Source organism: Balaenoptera acutorostrata, chromosome 18 (assembly GCF_949987535.1).
Source record: "Balaenoptera acutorostrata chromosome 18, mBalAcu1.1, whole genome shotgun sequence".
In the NCBI taxonomy this organism is placed as follows: Eukaryota; Metazoa; Chordata; class Mammalia; order Artiodactyla; family Balaenopteridae; genus Balaenoptera; species Balaenoptera acutorostrata.
The window spans coordinates 33,337,469-33,363,413 of record NC_080081.1 but is presented as its reverse complement, the minus strand read 5'-3'; the positions used below and the strand labels follow the sequence as shown (position 1 = coordinate 33,363,413).

At 39.9% G+C, this 25,945-nt stretch overlaps 1 protein-coding gene across 1 annotated transcript; it reads left to right on the top strand.

The window, feature by feature from the left end:
• The first annotated feature begins 537 nt into the window (after positions 1-537).
• KLF5 (KLF transcription factor 5) lies at positions 538-18,264 on the top strand. Its single transcript, XM_057533188.1, has 4 exons — positions 538-1,133; positions 3,509-4,382; positions 5,374-5,433; positions 16,425-18,264. Exons 1-4 carry the CDS (start codon positions 882-884, stop codon positions 16,601-16,603), a joined length of 1,365 nt encoding a protein of 454 aa, XP_057389171.1. The 5' UTR covers positions 538-881; the 3' UTR covers positions 16,604-18,264.
• The last annotated feature ends 7,681 nt before the right edge of the window (positions 18,265-25,945 follow it).

Below are 25,945 nucleotides of genomic sequence, written 5' to 3'. Positions count from 1 at the left end.
TTTTTAAATTTATCACACCGCCCCTAGTTCTGCGCTAAAGAAAGTACATTTTGTATATTTAAAAATACACGCTCATTAAACAAAACTCTCCAAAACCCTAGCGCCCGCACCTAGCTGCCTTCTAGGTTTCAGCTTGTGAGTTTCAGGTCCTTGCACAACACCTAAGACCTGCAAAACTCTTTTTTCTCTCTAATCCTGGCAGAGAACAGTCCGTAGAGATCTCCCTCCACGTCTCCACCCGAATTCCCTCTCTTCCCCAGATTCCACCCGCTTCTTTCCTTCCTCCGCCCCCAGCTCCGCCAGCCCAATCTGTCAGAGAAGTTGTGTACAAACTGCGCGGCCGCCCTGCGCGCGAAGCTCGTGGCCCGAGAGGGGTGCGGTCCGCCCGGCGGAGGCGGAGCTCTGGGCAAGCTTCTCCTTTCTCATAGGCTAGTCGCTCCGGCCCGGCCGGCCTCGGGGCCTCGGGATTCGCCGGAGCGCTGCCAGTCTTGCCGGCGGGCCCCGCCCCCCCAGAGTTGGGTAAAATAGAGGCGGGCGTCAAGTGTCAGTAGTCGCGGGGCAGGTACGCGCGCTAGCAGCTCGTTCGGGGACACCGGCAGTGGCGGGAGCGGGCTCCGGGGGAGCGAGGGAGCGTGGTGGGGCGGGGCGGGAGAAAGTGGTCGGCCGGAGGACATCGGCGTTCACGCGAGGCGGAGCGGAAGAGTTTGGGTTTTCGTGCGCGCCTTCAAAAACCGCGCCTGCTGTGAGCTGAGGGGTCCGCCTGGAGCCTCCCCTCCTCCGCCTGCCGCCCCGCGCCGAGCTCGCCGGCCCGAGCCAGCGTGGGCGACGTGGGAAGCTCGCTCAACCCGCACGCCGCGCCCGGAGCCGACCCCCGAGTTCCCATGGCTACGCGGGTGCTGACCATGAGCGCCCGCCTGGGACCCATGCCCCAGCCGCCGGCCCCGCAGGACGAGCCCGTGTTCGCTCAGCTCAAGCCCGTGCTGGGCGCCGCGAACCCGGCCCGCGACGCGGCGCTCTTCCCTGGCGACGAGCTGAAGCATTCGCATCACCACCCGCAGGCGCAGCCCGCGCCGCCGCAGCCGGCGCCGCCGCCCGCCGCCGGCCCGAGACTGCCAGCCGAGGAGCTGGTCCAGGTAGGAAGACCTGCTCCCCTCCCTCCGCCTTCCTCCCGGGACTCGGGCGTGTCCCGCCGCTGCGACGCGCGGGCGACAGGGGCCGCTCCAGGCTGGGGCGCGCGTCGGGGCGCACCGCGGCCCGGGTCTGGGGGGCAGCCCCGCCCTGCCCTCCTGGCCGGGCACTCGCTTTTCGCCGGGAGAAGGTGGGGGGACCTGAAGGGGAGGGTCCAAGGGGAATCTGCCCTGGCAGCTCTGTCCGGGAAAGATTAAGGAGGGAACTGGTGCTCACGCGCACCTTAGTTGTTTTTCTTCCACTCGGGGGATGAAACCTCGTACCTCACGCCCTACTTCGCTTCGATTCCGCATGTCCTCTTAATCCCGCCTCCTGCCGCTGCCCCGGCCTTGGACTCCCCCCCCCTCCCCCCTCGTCCCACGCCGTCCCGGGTTCAGTGGAAACGCAAATCGGGGTGCTGGAGGCAGGCCTCTCGGGGTGCTAGTTTCATATCCCTTGGTGCAACCTGCTTTAGACGCTATCGTAGGGCTGCCTTTGGGAAACGGGAGTTGGAAAAGCTAAGGTGGTGTTGGAGCGCTTATTTTTCCTTAAAAAGAAAGACAAAGAAAGACCGGGGGGTGTTGGTTTCTTCATGTGCGCGTAAATTTCCTCCTGGAACCTCGATGAAAGCTGGCAGTTGGCTTTTACACTTGCCCGGCAGCCGAATTAGAGCAACCGCCTGTTTCTTTCGCCCACGCAGGGAGTCATATAGCCCAGAAAAAACTTCCCGGGACTTTTAGCCTGTCCCAAGGAAAAAAAAAAAAAAAAATTGGAAACATACCCACATGCAAACAGCTGGAAGAGCTAAAATCAGAAACCACTAACCACCATGGGAGCGAAGTGCACGAAAGGGTTTAGTTCGGTTTATTTCAAGACGCCTCATTTAATAGCCCCTTGGTACACTGTGTATTTGCTACCCAGCTCCTGCTCCGGGGGGTCTGCGAGTGTCGCGGTGCTGTGAAAGGGCAGTGGCATTTGTCAGAGAAATGACTCACAAGACCAGAGCGTTAATTTTTATTTTTAAATCGTGTCTATGCGGGAAACACGGTCTATATCCACACCGAATGATTCGGGATCTGATTTGAAACACTTGAAATTAAGTAGTAGCAAAAAATGACTGTATTATTCACTGGTTAGGATGCCGCGGTTGATCGTTCTATGAGCATCTAGTTTGGGGTGTTTTGTGTGTGTTTGTGTCTTTTTTCTGTTGAAATTTCCTTTCAATGTAAAAAATTGTAGAAGTTTATGTTATACCAGGAAAGACGATAGCTGTAAAAGACGGAGGAGACCAGTTACAAGCTGGGTTGTGTCCTAAAAAAAAAAAAAATGACCGTTTTAAAATGATTTGGTTATTTGTCAGTTTGCTGCTTAGAAGACACAAGAGAATAAGGATGACTGAGCTTTTTACAGAGTGAGGGGGAATGTAGCATTGGCCCACTGAGGAGCACACGATAAATCTTTGGCTGATGACTGACTGTGCTGGCGACAGGCAGCCTCTCCCCACCCACGGGCCCCTTAGCACCACTCTACCAAGGGAATGGTTTTCCCCTAGGTAATTAAAGATCTGTTTTAGATAGGGATATGAATAGGAACATTTCATTATCATATTAACCAATTACAGAATCTGCTGATTAAAATCAACATTTAGATCAAATGGTGAAGGGTGAAGTTGGTTTGTTCTTTCAGTGGATACTATGTTTTGCTCAAGACATTGTATTTAAGTTTCCACTGGACTATAAAATGGAAAAGGCACTGAAATAGCCAAGGAATATGTTTTATATTAAATATTTTAGCAATATCTACCGAAGCAAAAAAAAAAAAAAAAAGAGAGAGAGAGAAACTTTGCAATATTATGGTTGAGGTTTGCTGGGTTTTTTTTTTTTTCTTTCTGTTTTAAACACTGAATTTACCTGTATGACATGAACAGAATCAAGGTAGTTTGGCCATATTACAATACTGTATTTCAGTTGCAAACTTAAATGTAATGGGGCAGGGAACCCTGCTTGTACGTGAGTGATGATAAAGTATACTTTATTATTGCATCAGAAAGGAATATTTTTTCTGTTTGCTTCCTTTTTCTTGGTTTGTCTCTTTCAGTTTTTATCTGGGGTTGATTGGGGGCTATTTTACCAAATACTTGGTAAACACAGTTTCGTAAGTTTTTGGTGAACCATTTTGTTACACAATTGACAAATAAACCTGATATGTTTATAAGCAACACTTAGGAGTTTGCCTTAGTACTTTTCATAAGGATTGTTGGGGGAATTTTTAGTAAGCACAGTTTGTCCTTCCTGAGATGATGAATTGGGTGGATTATACATGTTTGTATCTTCTTTTTTAGACAAGATGTGAAATGGAGAAGTATCTGACACCTCAGCTTCCTCCAGTTTCTATAATTCCAGAGCATAAAAAGTATAGACGAGACAGTGCCTCAGTCGTAGACCAGTTCTTCACTGACAGTGAAGGGTTACCTTACAGTATCAACATGAATGTCTTCCTCCCCGACATCACTCACCTGAGAACTGGCCTCTACAAATCCCAGAGACCGTGCGTAACACACATCAAGACAGAACCTGTTACCATTTTCAGCCACCAGAGTGAAACGACAGCCCCTCCTCCGGCCCCGACCCAGGCCCTCCCTGAGTTCACCAGTATATTCAGCTCCCACCAGACCGCAGCTCCAGAGGTGAACAATATTTTCATCAAACAAGAACTTCCTACACCAGACCTTCATCTTTCTGTCCCTCCCCAGCAGGGCCACCTGTACCAGCTCCTGAATACACCGGATCTAGATATGCCCAGTTCTACAAACCAGACAGCAGTGATGGACACTCTTAACGTTTCAGTGTCGGCCGCCATGGCGGGTCTTAACACTCACACCTCTGCCGTCCCGCAGACTGCCATGAAGCAATTCCAGAGCATGCCCCCTTGCACATACCCCATGCCAAGTCAGTTTCTTTCCCAGCAGGCCACTTACTTCCCCCCATCACCACCAAGCTCAGAGCCTGGAAGTCCAGATAGACAAGCAGAGATGCTCCAGAATTTAACCCCACCTCCATCCTATGCTGCTACAATTGCTTCTAAACTGGCAATTCATAATCCAAATTTACCTGCCACCCTGCCAGTTGCTTCGCAAAACATCCAGCCTGTCAGATACAATAGAAGGAGTAACCCCGATTTGGAGAAACGACGCATCCACTACTGCGATTATCCGGGTATGTGATCCCACCTGGTTGAAGCATCGATATGTGTATTTAGTGTGTGTTTGTGTGTGTCTTTTTACACGGGAGAGTAGTGCTTGACGATAAAAAAAAAAGTCACCTACTCTGTTCTTGTCGCATCACAGTCTCTGTGCCTTACCCAACTTTGTAACCGTTTAGTTACCTAGTGTTTATGTGATGTGTTAAAAAGTCTGGAACATTTGGATAAAAAAGGTTACTTTGGACTTTTTTCTTTTTAATATTATATACGTTAGAGTCTTGCTACGTTTTCTTTGTTTACCATAGCAATCTAAATTGGAGTTCTTAATTCTACATTAAGTACCCTGAAAAGGGATTACTTAAGTAAGGTAGGGGAGAATAAGGGGTGGGAATGAAGAGTCGGTTGCTACAAGACAGAACTATCTACAGAATAGATTTCAAGGTTGGTTCTGATAGCGTGTGAACATACGCTCATTCTTGAATGAGATACGTGGCCCAAAATATAAATTGATGACGGTTATGAATAAATCTGCAAGTTGCTGGCATAAGCTAGTTTATGATTAATACAGGGTATAATTTATTATACATGATATGGCATGACATACTAAATGAAAAAACAAGAAATGTGGGAGTACAGAAAATTGCAGTCATCTTGGATAATGGTTTAACATTGTCAGCTCTAGAGCCATTAAAATTTTTTAAATCACTGAAGTATGTGTTACTAGTATAAAGCACCTACTGGTATAAACACAAATTTCCCATTTGTAGCTTGGCTTGATTGCCTGCTCTCTTTCTGCTAAAGTGATACATAAAGCAAATCACGTTATACGTTTAATCAGGTAATAGGGGAGTATGTTTTAAGACATCTCTTAAAATTGAAGTTTCAAATACCTCCTTGCGTGAGAGATTTCTTCTTTTAAAGCCAGATTTTAAACACTGAATCATCAAATGTAAAGATTGCAAAAGGATCTCCAGAATGACACGCTGTTCTTCTCCTTTATTTTAGGCTGCACAAAAGTTTATACAAAATCTTCTCATTTAAAAGCTCATCTGAGGACTCATACTGGTATGTTAATTTTCTTGTTAATTCTGTGAGTTGTGTAAACAGTATTAAGTGGTATTCACCCTTTAAAAGCCAACACGTGGTTTGATCTCTTCTTTCTTCTGTCAACTTTTATTTTTTAATGGCCTACCTTTTCAGCACTGGCTTGGCTCAAAATTCAGTTCAGTGAAAAAGTTTGGTTCCAGGAAGGCTGACGTTCCCTCACTAAGGCCTTGCCCTGTCACCTCACATAGAATTAATTGCTCGCAAACATAAACAACGATGTTTACTAATGGATTTTAAAACTTTAATGGCACTGCTATTCCTATCTTGAAGGAAAAAATGTAACTCATTTTCTCCCTCCTCAGCAAATCAGTTGGCTTCTATAAAACTATATCAAACACTAAAACCTTTTCTATTTAGCATGTAAAGCATAACTGCTGAATACATTATCTTTAGTTTCACCTTAACCTAAAATATCTGCGTTTAGCATGTTTTCCGTGCTTGGTGAAAGGTAGGGTCAAAATTGCAGAGTATTAAAATCAGGCAAAACTGGGGTCGTGGTTTAAAAGTTACTTTACATCCTACCCCAGCCCGTATTTTATACATCGGAGAGACTTTATCCTTATTCTAGCTTATATCTCATCCGTGTTTAACATGTTTAGCCCCTATAATTTTATGAATACATATCTTGTCAGATCTATACAGTCATTTTAAAATGCTTTTTCATTTTAAAAATTTACATCAGAACTCATTTGAGGACGAAACTAGGTGGCAAGCTGTAAAAGCCTCCAAGTACCCAAAGTATTTGCAAATATATAGGTGGTTACTGTGATTTCCTTAAAAGGATAGCCCTAAAGGGAGGAACCTATACAAAGTGATGGTGGTTTTTTTTTTTTCTCTCAGTAAATGCAGCTTTAATCTAAAGTTCAGAGAATAAGTTTGCTAATAAAAGCAATGACCTAGCAAAATGTTTTATTCCATCATTGCTATGGAAACCAAAGTATTCAACAGTTCCTTTGAATGGGTTGTTGGATTAGTGTGAGGACTTGAATCTCCCCAGGCTAGATGTTACTATGGAAATTGAGTTTTGATAAATGAAACAGTTATCTCTTAACTGCTGCATTAAAAAGTAAAAGCCTTTGAACAAAGGTCAGTGCTGAGATAGAGCTCTAAGAGGAATATGGCTGCAGACATTTTGTGTGCACTTAGGAAGTATTGCTTGATATTCCAGTGATAAACACTACTTCTTCAAATCTAAATAGCATTGGCGACAATGTGGTAGATTCCAGGACTTTCTGAGAGATTGCTTTTAAAGAAAAGACATCTCATGTATTTATCAGTGAAACCAATGGGTTAATTCGACCCAAAGTTTTTAGATAGAGACAAATTGATTATGTAAAAGGAAAGATCCTACCTCAGCAGCCCAAAGTAGAAGTTATATTTATAGTTAACAGCCGTTAGGCATATAAACTCAATCTGAAGTTTTCAGAATAATATGACAAGGCCATGAAAACATTCCCTATAGAAATACTAAACTATCCCTTATGTATTATATATTAAGGAAACATTGAAAATGGGTTTTTACTTGAATTTTGATTAAGGAGAAGAGGAAATAACTTTGAAACTTTTGAACGATTTTTTTTTTTCTTTTGAAAGTCCTTGAAACAGGAGATAGAAAGGAGGGAACACGTTTCTCCTGAGGTTAAAGTCTCCTAATAAAAGAGGAGGGCGATACTATATAGCGATGTAATCAACTGCTTATTGCAGGGATGTAGTCAGAGCATATCTAAATGGCCTTGCAACCCCTGTCAGGGTTTAGTGCTCTGAATGCTTATACCTAGGATTCTGGAACTTGACCTGCTGGCAGAGAAATTTAATAGTGGGTTGTCTTAACAATGCTCCTGCTTAAAAAAACAAAAAACAACTAAAAAGAAGACGTAGGTCTAGTTTGGGTCCCATGCATCGACTTTTTCACCAGATCATAAATGTGTGGCCATCGACATCTGATGAGTGAGACCCTGTAATCCAGTTTAATAAAGTTTTGTTTGATAGCCTTTCAGATGCCTTGGGGAGGGTTTGTAGCAGACTTGTTCATCTGGCTAAACCCGTTCTTGGGTAATCATAGAGCATTGAGGTTGTTTTCTCCTCATTTCTAGTTTCTAGACAATGCCTTTGAAAATTACCTGTGCTCTCTCATTGCGTCCTCCCCACCCTGCCTGTTGTTTTTTAATGAATGTCTCTGAAGCCAGCAAAATCTTTTTTTTTCTTCTTCTTCCTTTAAAGGCCCAGGTACTTCTAAGTAACTGCTCTCATGTGATAGATTTTTGTTTCCTTTCTGTCTCCCGCCCACCCCCTGCCCACCTCCCCTGACAATCTGTTAGGGGACTTTAAAAACAATTTATATGGGAAGGTCGATCTTGTTTTTGATTTCAAAAATAAAAAATAACTTTTTAAACGATTGCCATTTTGCAGGCAGAATGTGAAGGACCCTAGGATTTCTTTGGAATATAATTGTGATTGCTTTAAAATGTCAAGTTACCTTATGTTTTAAAAATGATTTAAGCAATTAAAACAGCCTATGCCTGAGTTCTATTTAATTGCATATTCTGGATTTTTAGATAGCAAATGCTTCTTGACTTACAAATTGAACATAAGGAAATAGTCCTTCCAGAACAAGACCTTTTTAAAAAAATTTGGGATGAAAGAGTAGAAAATAATCAGTTTCTTGAACCAGAAGTCTCATAGCATTCAAGTTTTTCTAAGTTTATACACTTTGATTTCTTTATTCAGAAAGAATATGCAGATAATAAAAAGTTCTATCTTTATATGGGTAGACAAAATACCTGAAACGGATGTTTCCTCTATTCTAGGAAAAAAACTATTTCACTTAAAAACATGCTACATCTTTATATACATGTGGTACCATACTTATAAGCCTATAGGGGTACCCTTAAACGTGTGTAGGGGTGTTTGTGTGTTATTTGTAGTGTGTGTATATACATGTCATGCCTCTGGTTAGACATAATTATGGCTGCTTCTAGGCGACAGTGTCAGGAAGTGTATATTTCCAAATAAAATTATTTGCGCTTTTAACAGCATTTAAATTCAAGCATTCTACTGAAATTTGTGTAAGCCTCCTGACGTGTACAAGGGGCTTTACCCATTGCCATCATTTGACAGCTGCTCCCAAGCACCTTTTTAAAAAAGAGATTCACATACCATTCTGCCCTTACAAATCAAGGTGACTGTTAAACTGATTCATAAATCAAAAAGAATATTCTACTGCAACCAGCAGTATAGTTGTTTCTGCTCATACATCTTACTGTCTTTAATTTCGTAGTGAAGATTTTAAAAACTTCTGAGCACAGGCTTGGGGCCAAAATATAGGAAAAAGTTAAGACTATATATAACAAAGAAAAATTTGCAAGAAACTGAAAAAATCTCTCATCATCTGATACTGGTTTCTTGGTATGCCTAAGAGTACCACAAGTTAAAATGCTGCTTTTACATTGAGTGTGGAAATTTCTTTGAAAATTGTGTTTACACATTAGTAAAAGGTACTTACTTTCCAAAGAAAGAGTTCTGAAAAAGTAGTGAACTCTGAATACAAATGTGTGAAATCTGAGTACTTTTAGTCTCATGTATGGCTGTGCACTTAACCCTAGAGTATATACTAAAGCAGTTGGGAAAAGAGGGTATGGTAACATTTTAAGGTCACTGGTCAGCTGCCTGCAGCAGGGCAGAAAATGAGCATTTGTGCAGAGTCTGAGCAGCGCACTCTCTGGGCTCCGGTATCCCTTAGACCCGGACTCTGCACGGGCTGCTAAGTGTGGACTAAATGATCCCAGAACGCCTTGCCCCGGGTTGACAAGAAAAGGACCATTGGAAACACCCCACAAGAGAAAATGGAAGCATAAATAACATAACAACACAAAATGGACTGCGGGTGAAGCACTGTCCTGTTAGAATCTCACAGTGAGCTGTATTTGGGATTCCTTGTTTAAGAAGGAATTTCACAGTAAGCCTTGGAAAGATTTTGAGCCCAAGCCTACTTGTAAAGGGACTAAATTCCTTCATTCTGCCTTACTTGCTCTGTAGAACACTTTCTTTTCTAATGGCATTTATATTAAGATGTTACCATGTATACTCTTAAAATACAGAATCTCTGCTAGAGGTTTATTGCTAAGCATTGATTTTAGTTTCAGTTTGGGTACTAAAAAATCCTTAGGTATAAATTCCTGTCTAGTTCCTTGCTCTACACTTACTATCCATGAAATATGTTAGATACGGATTTTTATTTTAAAATACTGACCATGTTGATAATAAAGGTATTTTGATTTGTAGCACTTCCCCACAAATAGAAAACATTCATAATGTTCTGAGCATGAGTTACTCCTTTTGTGGAACTGTGGGAAGTAGTAAAACACTTAAAAAATATAGGAAGGACTTCATTTCCTTAGAAAATGATTTAGAGCTGAAATCGGCATATGATTGTATATATGGCCTTAGTGGAGATCATGCAGTTTGGATCTAGAGATCAATATTGGTTAAATGTGTAACCTGTGTTATTGGTAAAGGTGAAGAAGTTTTGCAGGATGAAATTATTTAATACTCAGTGATTTGTTTGAGTCTGTATTTGAAAACTGCAGGAAAATGTATCACATTTAGCCTGTGTTATATGTTACTAGTTAAACATTCTTAAATTATTTTTGTTTGCAGCTTTGAAATTTATTTTCTATATTGACAGTTTCAAGTTAATGTAAAAAAAAAAATAGTGGCTTAAAGAGATTCTCTGGTTCAGACCCCTGGAAAGGTATTTATGAGCGTGAAAGCTTAGAAACAATTTCTTTTTAATGACTCACTGGGAAGATTAAACTTTGCTTCTGGGACTTGTTCTTTCATCCGAAAAACATTTACATAGGAAATTGATTAAACATTGTTTTGAGATGATAAAGCTTATGGAAGGTTAAGAAGTATAATTTGATTAAGTAAACATTTTTGACTGATCTTGTGGAGGATCCAAAGAGAATCTCTTCTTCCTTTTGTTTTTCTAAATTAGTGGGAGAAGGTGGTTCATAGATGGATTAAATAGAATTGCTGAAGTTGAGACAGAAACAGTTAGCTGTGAAGGTAGTGAGAATGTAGTTTTTTTAAAAGTAATGGTTTAATCACCAAAGGTTTTTACTTTGGCAGCTATTTTTAGTTTTACAGAATGTAGTAGTTGCTGACTTGATGACCTACATCTTTTCAGGTGAAAGATTAGAAACAAAGTAATGTCCTACTTCAGTAAGTGTCTCTGTAGCAGCATTCCTATTCTGTCAGCCTGTATTATTTATATTCAAGGATCTTTAACAACTCTGATTAAGGGTGAGTTACTGTTTTAGAAGTGCACCATAGGTAGCGTTCATTTAAAAACATCGGGGCGAAAGAAAATACTTTTGACTACTTTATAAATATAAACCTTTAAGAGTTGGGAAGAATCTGCAGGTCAAGGTAACCACGTTAAGTGCAAATCAAAGGAAAGGATATCTAGTACTCATTCAGTGCTAGAAAAATGAAAGCATAGAATTTTTCTATTTTCGTTAAAAAGGAGAAGGTAAAGTATTTCACCAAGACTTTGCTTTTTTTAAAAAAAATTCAGTTTGGGCTCTTATTACAAGAAGGTGAATCTGAATGTTGTCTTTTTGTCAGGAGACTCAGGAATTGGTATTTCATTAGCACTATCGATGACAGAGGTTGTTTTTGTCCAGAACCCTTAGGAGAAGTAGCAGAGAGGAGCTTAGGTGCCTAGAGATTGGTCCTGCTGGGGTAGAGATATGCTGTCACCCAGGATATCACGCCCACCCCTGTCCCCTTCAGGTGTGGCAGTTCCCTGTCTGCCTTTGGCCAGCACTAGGGGCCCCACAACTGCTTGGTTTTCATCAAATGCAGTCCAATTCTGGAAAAGAAAGCTCGTTTACATAGTTGATTTATCCTTGGGCAACTTCGGGATGGATAATCAACTGATTCTGAACAAGTGTTTCTGAAGAGGCTAAAAGTACGGCTCTCGCCTAAATGTACCTTTAGTCAGATTACACTCGGTGGTCCTCAGCAAAACAGGACCCGGCAAAGCCCTGCTGCAGGTGGGGTCGTGGAAAAAAAGACACAGTATGGTGGTCTCGCACTAGATGCTTTCCTGTCTCTTACGCCTTCCCTCCTTTTTGTGAATGAAAATTCCCAAGTCGGTCAGCCTTGGGCCGAACGTGATTAACCAAAGGTGCACGGGGAGAAGTGAGGCAAGAGAAGACAGTCTCTGCCTTTGAGGGACTTTCACGGCTAGTTAAGGAGGCAAAAATACGGCTATTTGAAGCCTTTATTCAGCAATATCTGTGCCAGTGTAAATCAGTCATTTAAATCACATTGAAGTGATGATGGGGATATAGAGAAGTGGAATGATTTCTCTTGGACTGTTCAGAGGTTTTCTAGAAGGAATCAGGTGAGTCCGATTTTAAAGATAAACACACAGGGAGAAAGAAGGGAATTTCTTAATATATCCTTTTAATTAGCCCCTTTAAAGTGAGTACATTATTGACAGGGATACTATATCTAGTAAACATTAGGTGCATTTTGCAAATACTGGTAATACAGATCTTTGAAATGAACTGCCTACCCTTCTGTTGCCAGGTGTAGGAGGTGTTCTGCAATGACCTTTAATAAAAAGATTTTTAATGGAAAATTACTGACATAGATATATACAAATATGAATTAATGAGCCCAAATCGTCTTGCTTTATCTGTTTTTTAAGATACCCAACAATTTCCCTATGAGTTTCTTTAATCTTGGGATTAAAACTTCTTTTTTTTTATGCTTTTATTAGAATGTATACTGTTTCAGCTCTAAATTCCTTAAGTCACTAATGATGGGAAAAGATCTAATTATTCTTGAATTGCATGAAAATATTTTCCTCCTGAAATAAGAGCTCATTTTGAGCATCAAGGACTCAAGTTCTAAGAATTAAGCTTAAGTATTGACTATTGAAATAATTTTATTCCACTTTAACAGTCAGAATAGAATATGGATGTTAAGCTCTTTGAGGCCAGAGACCAAGTCTTATTCGTTGTGTTTTGCAAGTCGCTTGGTACAGGTTACACTCATCAGTACAGGTTATACTCTCCTTTACTAAACATTGACTTTAATTGTGATGATTTTGGGCCTCTATCAAATATAATTGATTGGATTTATTTTTTAGCCATCAGGAAGGAAACCAGGTACACAAATTTGCTGTAACAAAGAAGTTACCTAAAATAACTATTGTAAGATAAATATTGCCATCTGTGATATTTTTCTTTTGTTAGAAGAATCTGTGTAGAACATTCTAGGGAAAGGCCTTGGTGTGAGTCTTTTGAATATGTTCAGCAGAGCAGAGAAACTTTTCCCATTCTATTGTGGCAGATTCAAAAGTCATTTCTTAATCTATTCAACAGAAGAAAAAACATCGCTAAAGACTTTTCAAATACTTCACAGACATGTTCTGCTAACCCACTGAAGTTCCTTTAGCCTGGGGTAAAAGAGAGCCATCATTAGGTGATATTTGGGAATTGTCAGTCCCAGCATAGAACAGCTGTCAGGACTCCACAGGTCCTGAAAAGCAGGTCTCCCCCCCACCGAGGGATGGCTCAGTCAGGGTGTGTCCTGTGCTTCAGACAGTCTGGGATTTCAGGCCTGCTCTCAGTCCGTTAAGCTAGTCATTAACTGACCTTCACAAGTGGCTTCAGAATCTTTAAATAAAGGTGAACAGTATCCTTGTGTTCCTTAAATCATTCATATATAGAGCGTGTATTGGTGTTTGCTAATGGAGGATGTAAGCAGGACATTGAGGAAAAGTGGCAGGCCAGGCTTCTGAACGTGGAGCTCATCATTTTGCTTCTGACTCCTGGAGGTGTTGTGCTTGTAAATGAAATACAAGTACCTGAGTTGGGAGTATGCGCTCAGTGTCTGTTTCTGCCTGCTCCCTCCTTCTACTGGTAATGTTTTTGCTTAACATTAATTGATTTCATCAGTGTGGACCCATATGTATGTTTAACTTAACAATTTTTTAAAAGATCAGGGATTTCTAGTAAAATAGTCCTAGTAATTTTAAAAGAGAATGAGAAAGTACATACTTTATTTGAGATAATTGAAGCTTGTTTTACATGCTGTACAGATTTGTCACTTTTTTTTTTTCTTTTTGCCTTTGGAAAGTTTCACATTAACAGCATGAGAACTTAAAAATACAGTTGATGTTGAAAGAGCTTAACTAAATATTTTAAATTGGTGGTATTGGAAAGAGATTCTGTAAAAATCCAATTAAACTTTTGAAAGCTCTATCTTGTTGAAATAACTTAAAGGAAGTTAGTTTGGTTTCCCAGAAGTACTATGCATAGTGTTTCTGGCTGAGGAAGAAAGGTCTGCATCTGCTATTTGGCCAGAAATTGGGTACCAGTTTCCTCTACAATGTTTTACTTGAGCCGTGTTGACACTTGAACAAATCCCGTAGAAACTGCCTCAAGTGGGGAATAGTTGTCCTTGCTTTTATGGTAAAGCCCTGGCCCCATAACTAACGTCCAGACAGTGGTAGTATTCTTGGCTGAATAATCTATAGATACATATAAATTGAGAGCAAAACCCCAAATGTTTTAGGAATTTTCATGGCTACCGTTTTTCAACCAATCAGTAAAGTAAACTTTTAAAAATACTGATGCAGTTTATTGCTTCCTAGCCAGTAAAAATAGTGAACAAAAAGAGTCTAGTGTCCCTTGTTTCTTAAATAAACTTTGAAAATTCAGTTCTCTTGCCATTTAATTATTCAATTCAAAAAACTAGAATGACTTCTTTTAAAATTGGGGCACTTTAGGAATTTTTTTCCTTGCCTCAGACATCAGAAATAGCTTTCTCTTCCCATTAAATGACAGTAAAGTATTTAACCAACATGTTTGTTTTTGTGATTTATTTTTCATGAGGAACAAAAACAAACACTTGTGTGCAAAAAGTTAATTTTTTCTGTTTGATTTACATCGACAAGAGTGATAGCTACATTTACAACTGGCATTAAGACGTTTCTATGTATTAAACAGATTACATGTGAATATAAGTGAAAGAAGAGTGGTTTATTTCTTGTTACTCAAAAGGTTTAAGTATATTAGCTTAAATTCTTTGAATTTACTCTGAGGGGGAAAAAAAAACACTTCAGGTATTGAGGTGTGCATTTTTTTAAATGGAGCAGTAGGAACCTAAAAAGGACTTAAAAACACAAAAAATATTTGTGTCTTGGCTCAGAAGCAGAGAGGAGAGGAGAGGGGAAGGGTGGTAAGGGGTGCACACCACAGGAGTTGAAAGAGAAATCTCCTGGGAAGTAACTGGTACAAAATTCAAAGGGCTGCCCTGGCCCTTCCATCTTTGTCCTTAATGGGATTTTGTTTAGGAGTCAAGAGTGGTTATCAGGACAGCAAAAATACATTAACCACGAGCTGTGGAAATCTCAGTTGATGTGAACAATGTCTTTTAAAATTTGGACTCAGTTGAGTAATCTTACAACTTCCTGAATATGATCCTGCTAAATCAGGCAGAAAGGTAGTTGGATTTCATTGCGGTACTAAGTTACCAGTGTTCAAAGCACCTCTTCCCTTGCAGAAGAAAACGTTTTTAAGGAATTTAGGAGTTTGGCTATTCAGAGTTTTAAAATGCTATCCCTATAAAACTCAGCAGTAAGCCAGCAGTACTTTAATATGCAAAATGACTTCACAAACTCTCATCTTAAACAAACTCATGGAAAATTATAACAAAATAAAGCAGAAATATAGGAACTACTAGTGAATGCCCAGTGAGAAGTTCTTAGGTTTAGGGATTTATTTAGAGGAATACATGATCTTAATTAAATAGGATTAATTAATTCTAAAACTGGGAGTTACGACTGCCTTATAAATAGCAAGTAGTTTTTTTTCCAAAGGTGACCTTAATTTTATTTGTATATCAAAAATATGCAATGATGCAGGGCAATTGCATGAAGTCAGAAGCTGGTCTGGAGTGAGGGGTAGCAAAGGCCTTTGACAGACCATCCGGGAGTTGGGTGCCACTGTAGGCAGAATCCTTTTGGGCTGCCAATATTGAGTAGTTTTGAAAGATTAGCAACCAGCAAACTTTAGACAACGTTAAGAATAGTACAGATTGCAGGGGGTAGGGCAGCGGCTCAGATATCAATTCACTATTTAAGTGAAGAGAGCTGTGAAAGAACAGGAAGATTGAATTAGAGGCTTTTCTGTGTTACACATACAAGCTCCATGAGGTCAGGCATTTTTGTTTTATCCTAAGCATTCAGGACGGTGCCTGGCATATAATATGCATTCGGCACGTCGTTGATGGAATGAATTTTGCTTTTTGGCGCAATACATTGCAAAGGAAAATTAAATGCATTTATCAGCAAATGTTAGAATTATTATGGCTGTTTCATGACCCTTCACCAAAGTGAAGTTATCGGTACCAGACTTTCTGATCTGGTTGAGGAATTATTAAATAGCAAATGCATAAAGCTTTAGCACCATTCAACTTTCATCTCTTTCTAGCTTTGATTTGCTTCAGTCTGAAAAACGGGAAGGTGTGTATGTACGTGTACTGGTGTGAATTTCAAAGAGCCAGTGCCCAGTCGTCCATTTTGGAAAGCCATGTGTTCAAGCAAACTGGCTTACGTGCTGGAAGTTTCAGTGTGGCTAATTCAGAAACTCTTAGGACCACTTCGTTGAAGTAAGGGATCTCGGTTGTGGTCCATTAAGTTTCTAGTATTGGTGAACAGAATACTTTTTCTCTCTATAATTAAGTGCTCTTCCGCAAAACAGTGACTCTGCGCTCGATGACGCGAGGGGTTTTTAGTTCGTCAGGGAATTCACACACTTCCCCCCCCTCGGAGCATGAGTGTGAGAGAAATGCCTTAGCAGGCAGCGCTGCCTGTGTCCGTGTTGCGAGCTACCCCTTCACCTCCTCCTCTTGGTCCCTTGGCGCAGGTGAGAAGCCGTACAAGTGCACCTGGGAAGGCTGCGACTGGAGGTTCGCGCGCTCGGACGAGCTGACCCGGCACTACCGCAAGCACACGGGGGCCAAGCCCTTCCAGTGCGGCGTGTGCAACCGCAGCTTCTCCCGCTCGGACCACCTGGCCCTGCACATGAAGAGGCACCAGAACTGAGCTGCCGCTGCCACCCGCGCCGCCACCCGCGTGTCGCCTGCCGCCGCTCCTCCGCCCGCTTGGCAAAACTCTAAACTGCAGACTTAACTGTATAGAGAAAAATGAAAACGAAAACAAAAGACTGGAAATGTATATTTTGTATATTTGAGAAAACAGGGAATACATTGTATTAATACCAAAGTGTTTGGTCCTTTTCAGAATCTGGAACGCTTGCTGTAACCTGGCTTCACCCAGGCAGATGCCAATCATCTCAGACAGGCAGCCTCATCTCAGTGCGGATTGGGGGTGCAGGGTGTGTTTGCAGTGTTCTTCCCAAAGCACCACCGTTTAATGTGACAGTGTTGAGTAAACAAGTCAGTTGGCAGGCACAGGAAGTCGGCCGGATTGTGTGTCAAGATGTTACTTGACATCAGAGGAGTTTTTTCAATACTAGGTAATTCTCTAGAGGTGCGCAGCATACCTGGCAATTCCAAATAGCCATTGAACAAATGTGTTTTGTTTTTTTTTTTTTAAATATGAGTTGCCTATATTTGCTATTCGAAATTTTGTAAATATGCAAATCAGCTTTATAGGTTTATTACACGTTTTCTAAGATTCTTTTGGGGAAAAAATCATAAATAATTCTTTTGAAAATAACCATGAATACATTGACAGTTAGAACCTGTGGTAAGATACCTTTTCAAACCTTACCAGATTCATTTCTCTAGGGGGAAGAAATAATAATCATTCAAATGAACTTCAAAAGCAGATTTCATGCACTGATTAAAATCAGATTGTTTATTTTAAATATGAGCGACATTTTGTATGAATTCTGAACTCAAGAGCTAAAAAGATAGTTAACGATATTCAGAAATTAAACCTCTTACAATAAGCTGAACAGTATCATTTTTTAAAAAGACAGACTTATGTAGTTTTCACATGGCCATGTTTAGTTTATGATGTAGTTTTCATATATGGAAACATGGAATTTATGATGCAGGTTTCATATATCGAGATGTTTGCTCGTGCAGTACAGTTGGTTAAATGCCAGTTTATGTGGACTTTGCATGTAATATACAGTGAGACACAGTAATTTTACCTAAATTACAGTGCAGTTTAGTTAATCTATATTGTTAATACTGACTCAGTGTCTGCCTTTAATTATAAATGACATGTTGAAAACTTAAGGAAGTAAGTGCTACACATATGCAATATAAAATAGTAATGTGACACCAATGCTGTCAACCAAAGGGCAGAATGAATAAGCAAAATGCCAAAAGCGGTCTTAATTGAAATGAAAATTTAATTTTGTTTTTAAAATATTGTTTATCTTTATTTATTTTGTGGTAATATAGTAAATTTTTTAGAAAATTTTCATAACTTGATAAATTATAGTTTTGTTTGTTAGAAAAGTTGCTCTTAAAAACGTGTAAATAGATGACAAACGGTGTAAATATTTTGTAAGAGGCTTCAAAATGTTTATACGTGGAAACATACCTACAAGAAAAGCATAAGTTGGTTGCTGTTTTGCTTCTTTTTCCCTCTTATTTTTGTATTGTGGTCATTTCCTATGCAAATAATGGAGCAAACAGCTGTATAGTTGTAGAATTTTTTGAGAGAATGAGATGTTTATATATATAAATGACAAATTTTTTTGGAAAATAAAAAGTGCCTAAAAGATTCATGTTGTGCCTTCCTTTTTCCCCTACCATAGCAAAAACAACAAATTCCTTTCTCATAACTATATAAAAGGGTCTGTTTTATGTGGGCAGTTAATAAAAAAACAGTTCCCACTTTGAACCAGTATCTACTTTTGTTTAAGACAAAAGAGAAGAATTTGTTTTTACAATATCGGCGGTATAAAGGGAGGCATACTTAATGAATGCTTATGTCTTTACACAGACACATAGATTGACTTTACCTTTTCAAGATCATTAGTTGAAGACACCGTGGCGCTCATTTGTATATATCCTAGTTTTGTCAGAGGTAAACAAAACAAGAATTGGGGTTTTAACTTTTTCTTCCTTTTTAAAATATTTATTTATTTATTTATTTATGGCTGTGTTGGGTCTTCGTTTCTGTGCGAGGGCTTTCTCTAGTTGTGGCAAGCGGGGGCCACTCTTCATCGCGGTGCGCGGGCCTCTCACTATCGTGGCCTCTCTTGTTGCGGAGCACAGGCTCCAGATGCGCAGGCTCAGTAATTGTGGCTCACGGGCCTAGTTGCTCCATGGCATGTGGGATCCTCCCAGACCAGGGCTCGAACCCGTGTCCCCTGCATTGGCAGGCGGATTCTCTACCACTGCGCCACCAGGGAAGCCCTTTCTTCCTTTTTAAAAGAGAAAAAGAGGGAATTTCCAGGTGGTCCAGTGGTTAGGACTCCACCCTCCCACTGCAGGGGCCCAGGTTGGGGCCTGGGTTCGATCCCTGGTTGGGAAACTAAGATACCGCAAACCGAGCGTCATGGCCAAGAAAACACTGAGATGATTTTAACCACTAACAACAGTACACCTTGGCTTCTAATGTCATCTCCAATAAAAAGAGCCAAGAGTTGCTCAGAGAAATGGCTGATTTCTGGGACTAGGGTAGGAAGCATACAGAGATGCCTGGAGTATCTTAACAGCGTTGGAAAGTAAGCAATTAAAAAAAAATTCCAGGACTTCTCTGGGGGTCCAGCGGGTAAGGCTCTGCGCTCCCAATGCAGGGGGACTGGGTTTGATCCCCGGTCAGGGAACACGATCCCCAGTGCCGCAACTAAAGAGTCCGTGTGCCACAACTAAAAGATCCCGCATGCTGCAACTAAGACCCGGCACAGCCTAAATAAATGTTAAAAACAAATTCCCACAGTGACGCTGGAATGTCAGAGCAACAATATAAAATAGGATTGGATTATAACCCAAAGTATAAAATACCCGTGAGTCCATGCTAATATCAATGATTGAAAAAATAGGAAAGAGATCTGCGGAAGAATTCCAAACAGTTTTTGTAGATCCTCCAACCTCAGAGGTAGAACATAAGTCCCCGATCGCTTTAAGTGCAGGTTGCACAAAGTGACTTTATTCCCAAGAGTACAATATGGCCAGGAGGGGAGGGAGGATCCCTTCACACTTAGAGAAGCCTGCCGGACACCCTCAGCAGGTGATCAAGGTCCTGGTCAACAGCATAAGTCATGTTCATAGTATATACTCTTGGTTTGATGTTATGAAAATGGAACTTTGCCTCTGTGGTCTTCCTCCTAAAAACACATAAGCCCAGTCGAATCGTGAGAAAGACATTGGACATCCCAATTGAGGGACATTATACAAAATATCCAACCAGTAAAAACTCCAGGTCATGAAAAACAAGAAAAATGTGAGAAGCTGTCACAGCCAAGAGAAGCCTAAGGAGACATGACCAAATGTAAAGTAAACGAAATGGGATTCTGGAACAGAGAAAGGACGTTAGGGGAAAACTGAGGCAATCTGAATAAAGTATGGAATAGAGGAAACTGGGGGTGGGGTATACAGGAACTGTGTATTATCTTTGTACTAGTTTGATAAATCTAAAGCTTCTAAATCTAAAGTTTAGAGCATCTTTATTCCTGTCCTGCCGCTAGCAATTATACTCCAATAAAGATGTAAAAATAAATAAATAAAATTTAGAGCAGAAGTTAGAGTGAAAGTTTAAAGTTTAGAGTGAAGGAAAAGAATCAGTATCACTATTATATATTTTCAATAAGTGGGAAAATCCCTGATGGGAAAATAAAGTGAAATTGCGGTTACATAATTTGGCATCCTAAGTTTATTCAGCCTCTCTCATTATTGGACCCCTCATTCTTCCCTGTCATTCAAGTAACAGCTAGCTCAAGAATACCACACATTCATTCCCTAGCCAGAACCTCATTTTTTCATGGGTGAAAAACATAATTTCTTTGGCTTAAATTTATTTCTAGACATTGAGATAGAAAGTGAGGCTACCAGGTTTCTGAAGCAAAGACAACTCTATGTCTAATGACAAATCAGACATGGGTCAGTATTCCGCTGATAATTGTAAGAATTAAGTTTTCTTGTGCGTAGAAACCTTCACTCTTGCTTTGGTTCCCGGCACTTAATTGTATACAGCTCCCTAACACTTCAATGCCATTTTACTCCAGATTACAGAGCACAGCTGTTTCTAGTCTCTCTCCCTTTCTTTATTCTCCTTTTCTCCCTTGTGTAGGCTGCTCTTTCTCCTCTCTTGCCAGCTACCTGTTCACATCCTTGTCGGCCACAGCTCAGTTCAGATCCTCAGTGGAACTTCTTTTGCATTTGGAGACATCATGACACTTCAGCATTTGAATATTTTCCAACTTCTGTCATATATGTTTTTCCTCCTCAGATTGTCAGCTCTTTGGAAGAAACACCACTTCTCAGATTGCCTTTGTATTCCTGCTCTTTTTGATTGATAAAGCAGATGTCAAAAATAACTTTACGGTGCTGTGTGAATTGGCTTAAGCCCTGCAGGGGTTGAATCAGTCTGATGTTCACCAAATTTCCTCTTCATGTTGCCCTGTTGATACAGCATTGGTGCTGGATTCTTGATAAGGTGTGTGACTGAAACTGTGATTATAAGGTGAGCAAGCAGATAATACCTTGTGAATTTTCAAACATTGTGAGTAAACTTTCAAAGGGAAAATTATTTTAGACAATTGCGCCTAACACACTTTCAAAGCTGCAAACAATTTATTTACTGATCATTAGCATATCCATTAAATAAATATCTGCATTCAAACATAGTCTGACCAGTCTTTTGGTAAACAAGCTACCCTGTCTAGACAAAAATTGATGACACCAGCTTCCAGTTAGCCAGAAAACAATGATGTGATTTGACGTCAAGTTAGTAATGCTCCGAGTTTTAACTATCTTCAGTTAGTTTTTATTCTCCCTTCCACTCCTTGCCCAAGTTATCTTATTTTCTGTTTTGCTTCATTTTGTTGCTTCATTCTTACGTTGCAGCTTGTGTTAAGTGCATCACTTCATGGCATCCAATTAGAGAATCCTTAGATAAGCATGACTTGGCCTGCCTACATAAAAATGTTCTTTAAAATCTAGCTAGATTCCTTTTCCTATCTGCAACTAAGCCCACCAGAGCTCTTTGGATTAGCTCATGGGCCATAACATAACAAAACAGGGCTTTATTCCCCATTACTAAATCTGGTCTCTACTTTGAAGTTAACCAAATTCCATCTTTGGTTAGATTCTTTACTGCAGTCTTAAACTAATCAATAGGAGACCACCACCACCCCCTTTTTTTACTCATACCAGAGTTATCGGTGACAAAACCTGGCAATTACTTAATACTTATTTAACAATGACTATTAAGAAAAAAAAAAGCATAATAAATCACATGAGAGCTATGTGTGATTAGAAGAGTTTGCTACATGAAAACTCAGAATTTCCCTTTTTCTTTGTAAACCAGCAATCTTTATTTCACCTATCACTCTCAGTGCTTCCCACCCCCATGAAAGCATTTGGGGATATAGAAATGGTAATATTCTTGAACATGAATGTAAAAGCTTAATGCTATTTGGCAACCAAAGACATTTGAATGATGATATATATATGAAAGGAATTGAATGGAAAACTAAGAAGCTTATACAGACGTCTAGGGAAAAAATGGTAGATTACATGCCTCTAATTTTGCAGCCTCCTAAAGCCCCACTAAAATGAAGAGCCTTTTTCCTTCAAGGCATAAAGCTATGAGGCGAAAAGGAAAACAGAAGTACCAACAAGCTTGTGGGAACCGGGAAAAGCTACAGAGAAGAAGCAACAAGCTGAGCAGAACTGAAAAAAAGCTAAATCTGAAAGTAGTCGTGGAGAAAACTAGGAACAAACCTAATTCTAATCCCCATGAAAATCCCAAAAGATCTCAGGAATTTGTATACTCAAGGACTTCTAAAAGTAGAGCCAAAATACAATTGTTAACAGTTTGTCTAAGAAGTTGTTAATTACCTAGTCCACCCCCCTCCCCCTCCCCACTCCCCCGCCAATCCCGCAACCTCCCCCAAGCCGCCACCCACTCCATCATCAACACCATGAACAGGGCATAATAAGCTAGTGCCCTCCCCAGCAGAAGAATGGAGGTTTATCTGCTTATTCTCTGGAGAAGGTAAAGACAGAGGGTCTCTAAATTAGTAGACTACAGGCCCAGTTGTGGGGAGGAGTGCCAAACAGAAAATAGGAGAATTCAATAAATGTGCATGTTGGTTGTTGAACCAGTTCCTCTTCTCTTCTTTATTTGGTTCCCAGAATGCTGGAACCAAGCCTTTATCCTCCAGGCAGGAGGCTGGAAAATTCTTCAGAATGGACCAGCCCAAGAGGAAAGATCTAAATGTACTGAAAATCCCGAGTTCTCCAATAATATGGCCCAACCAGATCACTCACAGAGAAACCCACAGATGGTTAGCCTCACGCATATACTCAGAGCTTCCAATTGTTGGTCCCTCACTATTAAATATTAATAAACAACCAAGAATTGCCAGATATCTGTGGAAATGATTTAACATGAAAGAGATAAAACAAAGAAGAGCAACCTGGAGAAGAAAAAACTACGTGAGATAGGTCAAATATAAAAACAAAACAAAACTGTTATTAATAGCCTCAGAGATATACAAAAGATACCACAACTATGAAACAAACAGGATGCTTTGAACATGCAGAGCAAAAAATTAAAATTCAAAATATGAGAGCAGAAATGAAAGAATCAAAAGTAAACAGAAAAATGCAAAAAAGATAGAGTTCCAGTCTAAAAGAAGATAAGTAGAGTTCTATCATCTAACAATAAGTCCCAGAAAGAGAGACTAGAAAAACTGGGGGTAGGGAGAGACATTAAGAAAATAATTCAGGAAAATTCCTTAAAATCAAAAGACATGAATTTCAAGAGTAAAAGGCTTTGATGTCCTAACACACCAGTGTGAATAGATATACATCTGTATGAACTTTCAAAGCCTGGGACCAAAAATAAGTTCCTAAAACTTCCTGAGAGAAAATAAGTCATATATAAAGGCAGCTGAAATGCTTCAGACTTTTCATCGGTGACATTGGAATCTGGAAGATAGTGGAGAAATGCCTTTTGAATTATGAAGAAAAATGATTTTTAATCTAGAATTTTATAACCAGCCATACTATCAGTCAAGTTCAAGGGAAGAATAAGATATTTTTTGGACATGCAAGGTCTCAAATTTTTTACTCTTTTACCTTGCAGAAAGCTGCTGAAGTCTACACTTCACCAAAATGAGGGAGTAAATAAAGAAAGAGAAAGATATGGAATACTGAAAATTATCTGTGCATGGGACCCTGTGCAGATGAGAAGTGAAGGGGATCCTCTGGATAAGGTGAGAGAACAGGTAACCAGGCAGGACTGGAATCAATTAAAAATCTCTGGGAGATTCTTCTCCAAGATATGAAATTGATGGAATATTGGATACATCTGAAAGTCTTTCAAGGCGATTTAGACCAGAGGTTGACAAACCACAGCCTGAAGTCCAAATCCAACCTAAGGCGTAATTTTTTTCCTGCCTGTGAGCTACAGAGGTTTTCTTTCTTTTTTTTTTTTTTTAATTATTATTTATTTTGTCTGTGCCGGGTCTTAGTTGCATCATGCAGACTTCTTAGTTGAAGCATGCGGACTCTTAGTTGCAGCATGCATGCGGGATCTAGTTCCCTGACCAGGGATCAAACCTGGGCCCCCTTCACTGGGAGCGCAGAGTCTTATGCACTGGACCACCAGGGAAGTCCCTACAAAGGGTTTTTTACATTTTTAAAGGGTTGGATCAAAAAAATGTAGCAAACTGTATGTGAACCAGAAAACCTAAAATATTTACCGTCTATCTCTTTTATAGAAAAAGTTTGCTGACCCCTGATTTAGACATCTGGCGAAGATGTGGGGGGTTTAATTAGAGATCTGTGTATAGAAAACCAAACGAACAGAAACTTACACACACACACACACACACACACACAATTATTGATTTCATGTAAAAGAAAAAGTTGGCAAAGCAAACGTGTTATGTAGAAATAGGGAGGAGAATATTGAGTACTGGGCTGAAATAGTTGAATGTGGGTGTGTCTAGGGATGGGGTAATGGCAGAAAGAGGGAAGGTGGGATTATTGATTTTTCATTAAAAAAGCCTTGTAGAAGTATTTAACTTTTAAACAATTTAGCATTTAATTTGATAAAAATTAACGGGGGCAGAAGGAGGAAGGGGAGGTAAGGAGGACAGTAAACACACAAGAAAGCGTGAAATGTGTGCGCTATTGTGCCTTTGGAAACTGCCGGATAATTCTGAATGGTTGACTCTGTCCCTCCCCTGGCATCGAGCCCACCTTTGGTAGTTTGATGAGAGGAGGCTCAGTTTCTCTCATGAAGGTCTGCATAAAAGACAAAAGAAAACTGAAGAAGTGTATGTTTAGAAGGAGGTAGGTATAATAATATTTGGAGGTTCTTTATTATACAAAATGGTTGAAAGTAATCTGCATTGAGGTACTAATACTGGGGTGTATGGTTTGTAAAGTACAGAGATGTACAAGAAGATACTGTTATCTTGAAAAAAACGGCACAGGGAAAAATCATTTTTTCCATTTCTGAATGTTCCACACTGGGATTGGGACAAAGTCAATGCTCAATAAATACACGTTGACTAAATAAAAGTATCTGTAAAAATACCTCATAAAGATGGAAGGTGTTTTGGAAGGTATTTCTTCCTAAGATGGAAGAAATCTTAGGTACATTAGACCAAGAAAATTAGGGTGATTTAAATCTGAGTAAAAATGGTCATGAATTCTCACCAGAAATTATTAAAAAGCTATTGTTCTGTGTTACAGTCGCAACTGTCTTGAAAAATTCTATTACTACGTAATAAGATTCAAGGCTACGTCTGAAATATTTGGGACTTAAATGAACTTCCCTTGCTGAGTACATTAATTTCTTTTTTTTTTTTAATTGAATTATAGTTTTTTTGTTTTTTTGTTTTTTTTTGCCAGTCTGCGCAGCTTGCAGGATCTTAGTTCCCTGACCAGGGATTGAACCTGGACCCCAGCTTTCACTAAAGCACTGAGTCCTAACCACTGGATTGCCAGGGAATTCCCAAACTATAGTTGATTTACAATGTTTCAGGTATATCGCAAAGTGATTCAGTTTTATATATATATATAGGTAGATATAGAGATAGATATATGTATAGATCTATCTAGATATATGTATAGATCTATCTAGATATATTCTTTTTCAGATTCTTTTCCATTTTAGGTCATTACAAGATATTGAATATAGTTCTCTGTGCCATACAGTAGGTCCTTGTTGTTTATCTATTTTATATATAGTGGTGTGTATCTGTTAATCCCAAATTAC

Excerpts from the sequence above, each read along its gene's own strand:
- KLF5 (XM_057533188.1), top strand. The coding sequence starts at position 882 with ATGGCTACGCGGGTGCTGACCATGAGCGCCCGCCTGGGACCCATGCCC. Across the intron at positions 1,134-3,508 it reads CAGCCGAGGAGCTGGTCCAG|ACAAGATGTGAAATGGAGAA; the intron begins GTAGGAAGACCT and ends CTTCTTTTTTAG. Across the intron at positions 4,383-5,373 it reads CCACTACTGCGATTATCCGG|GCTGCACAAAAGTTTATACA; the intron begins GTATGTGATCCC and ends CCTTTATTTTAG.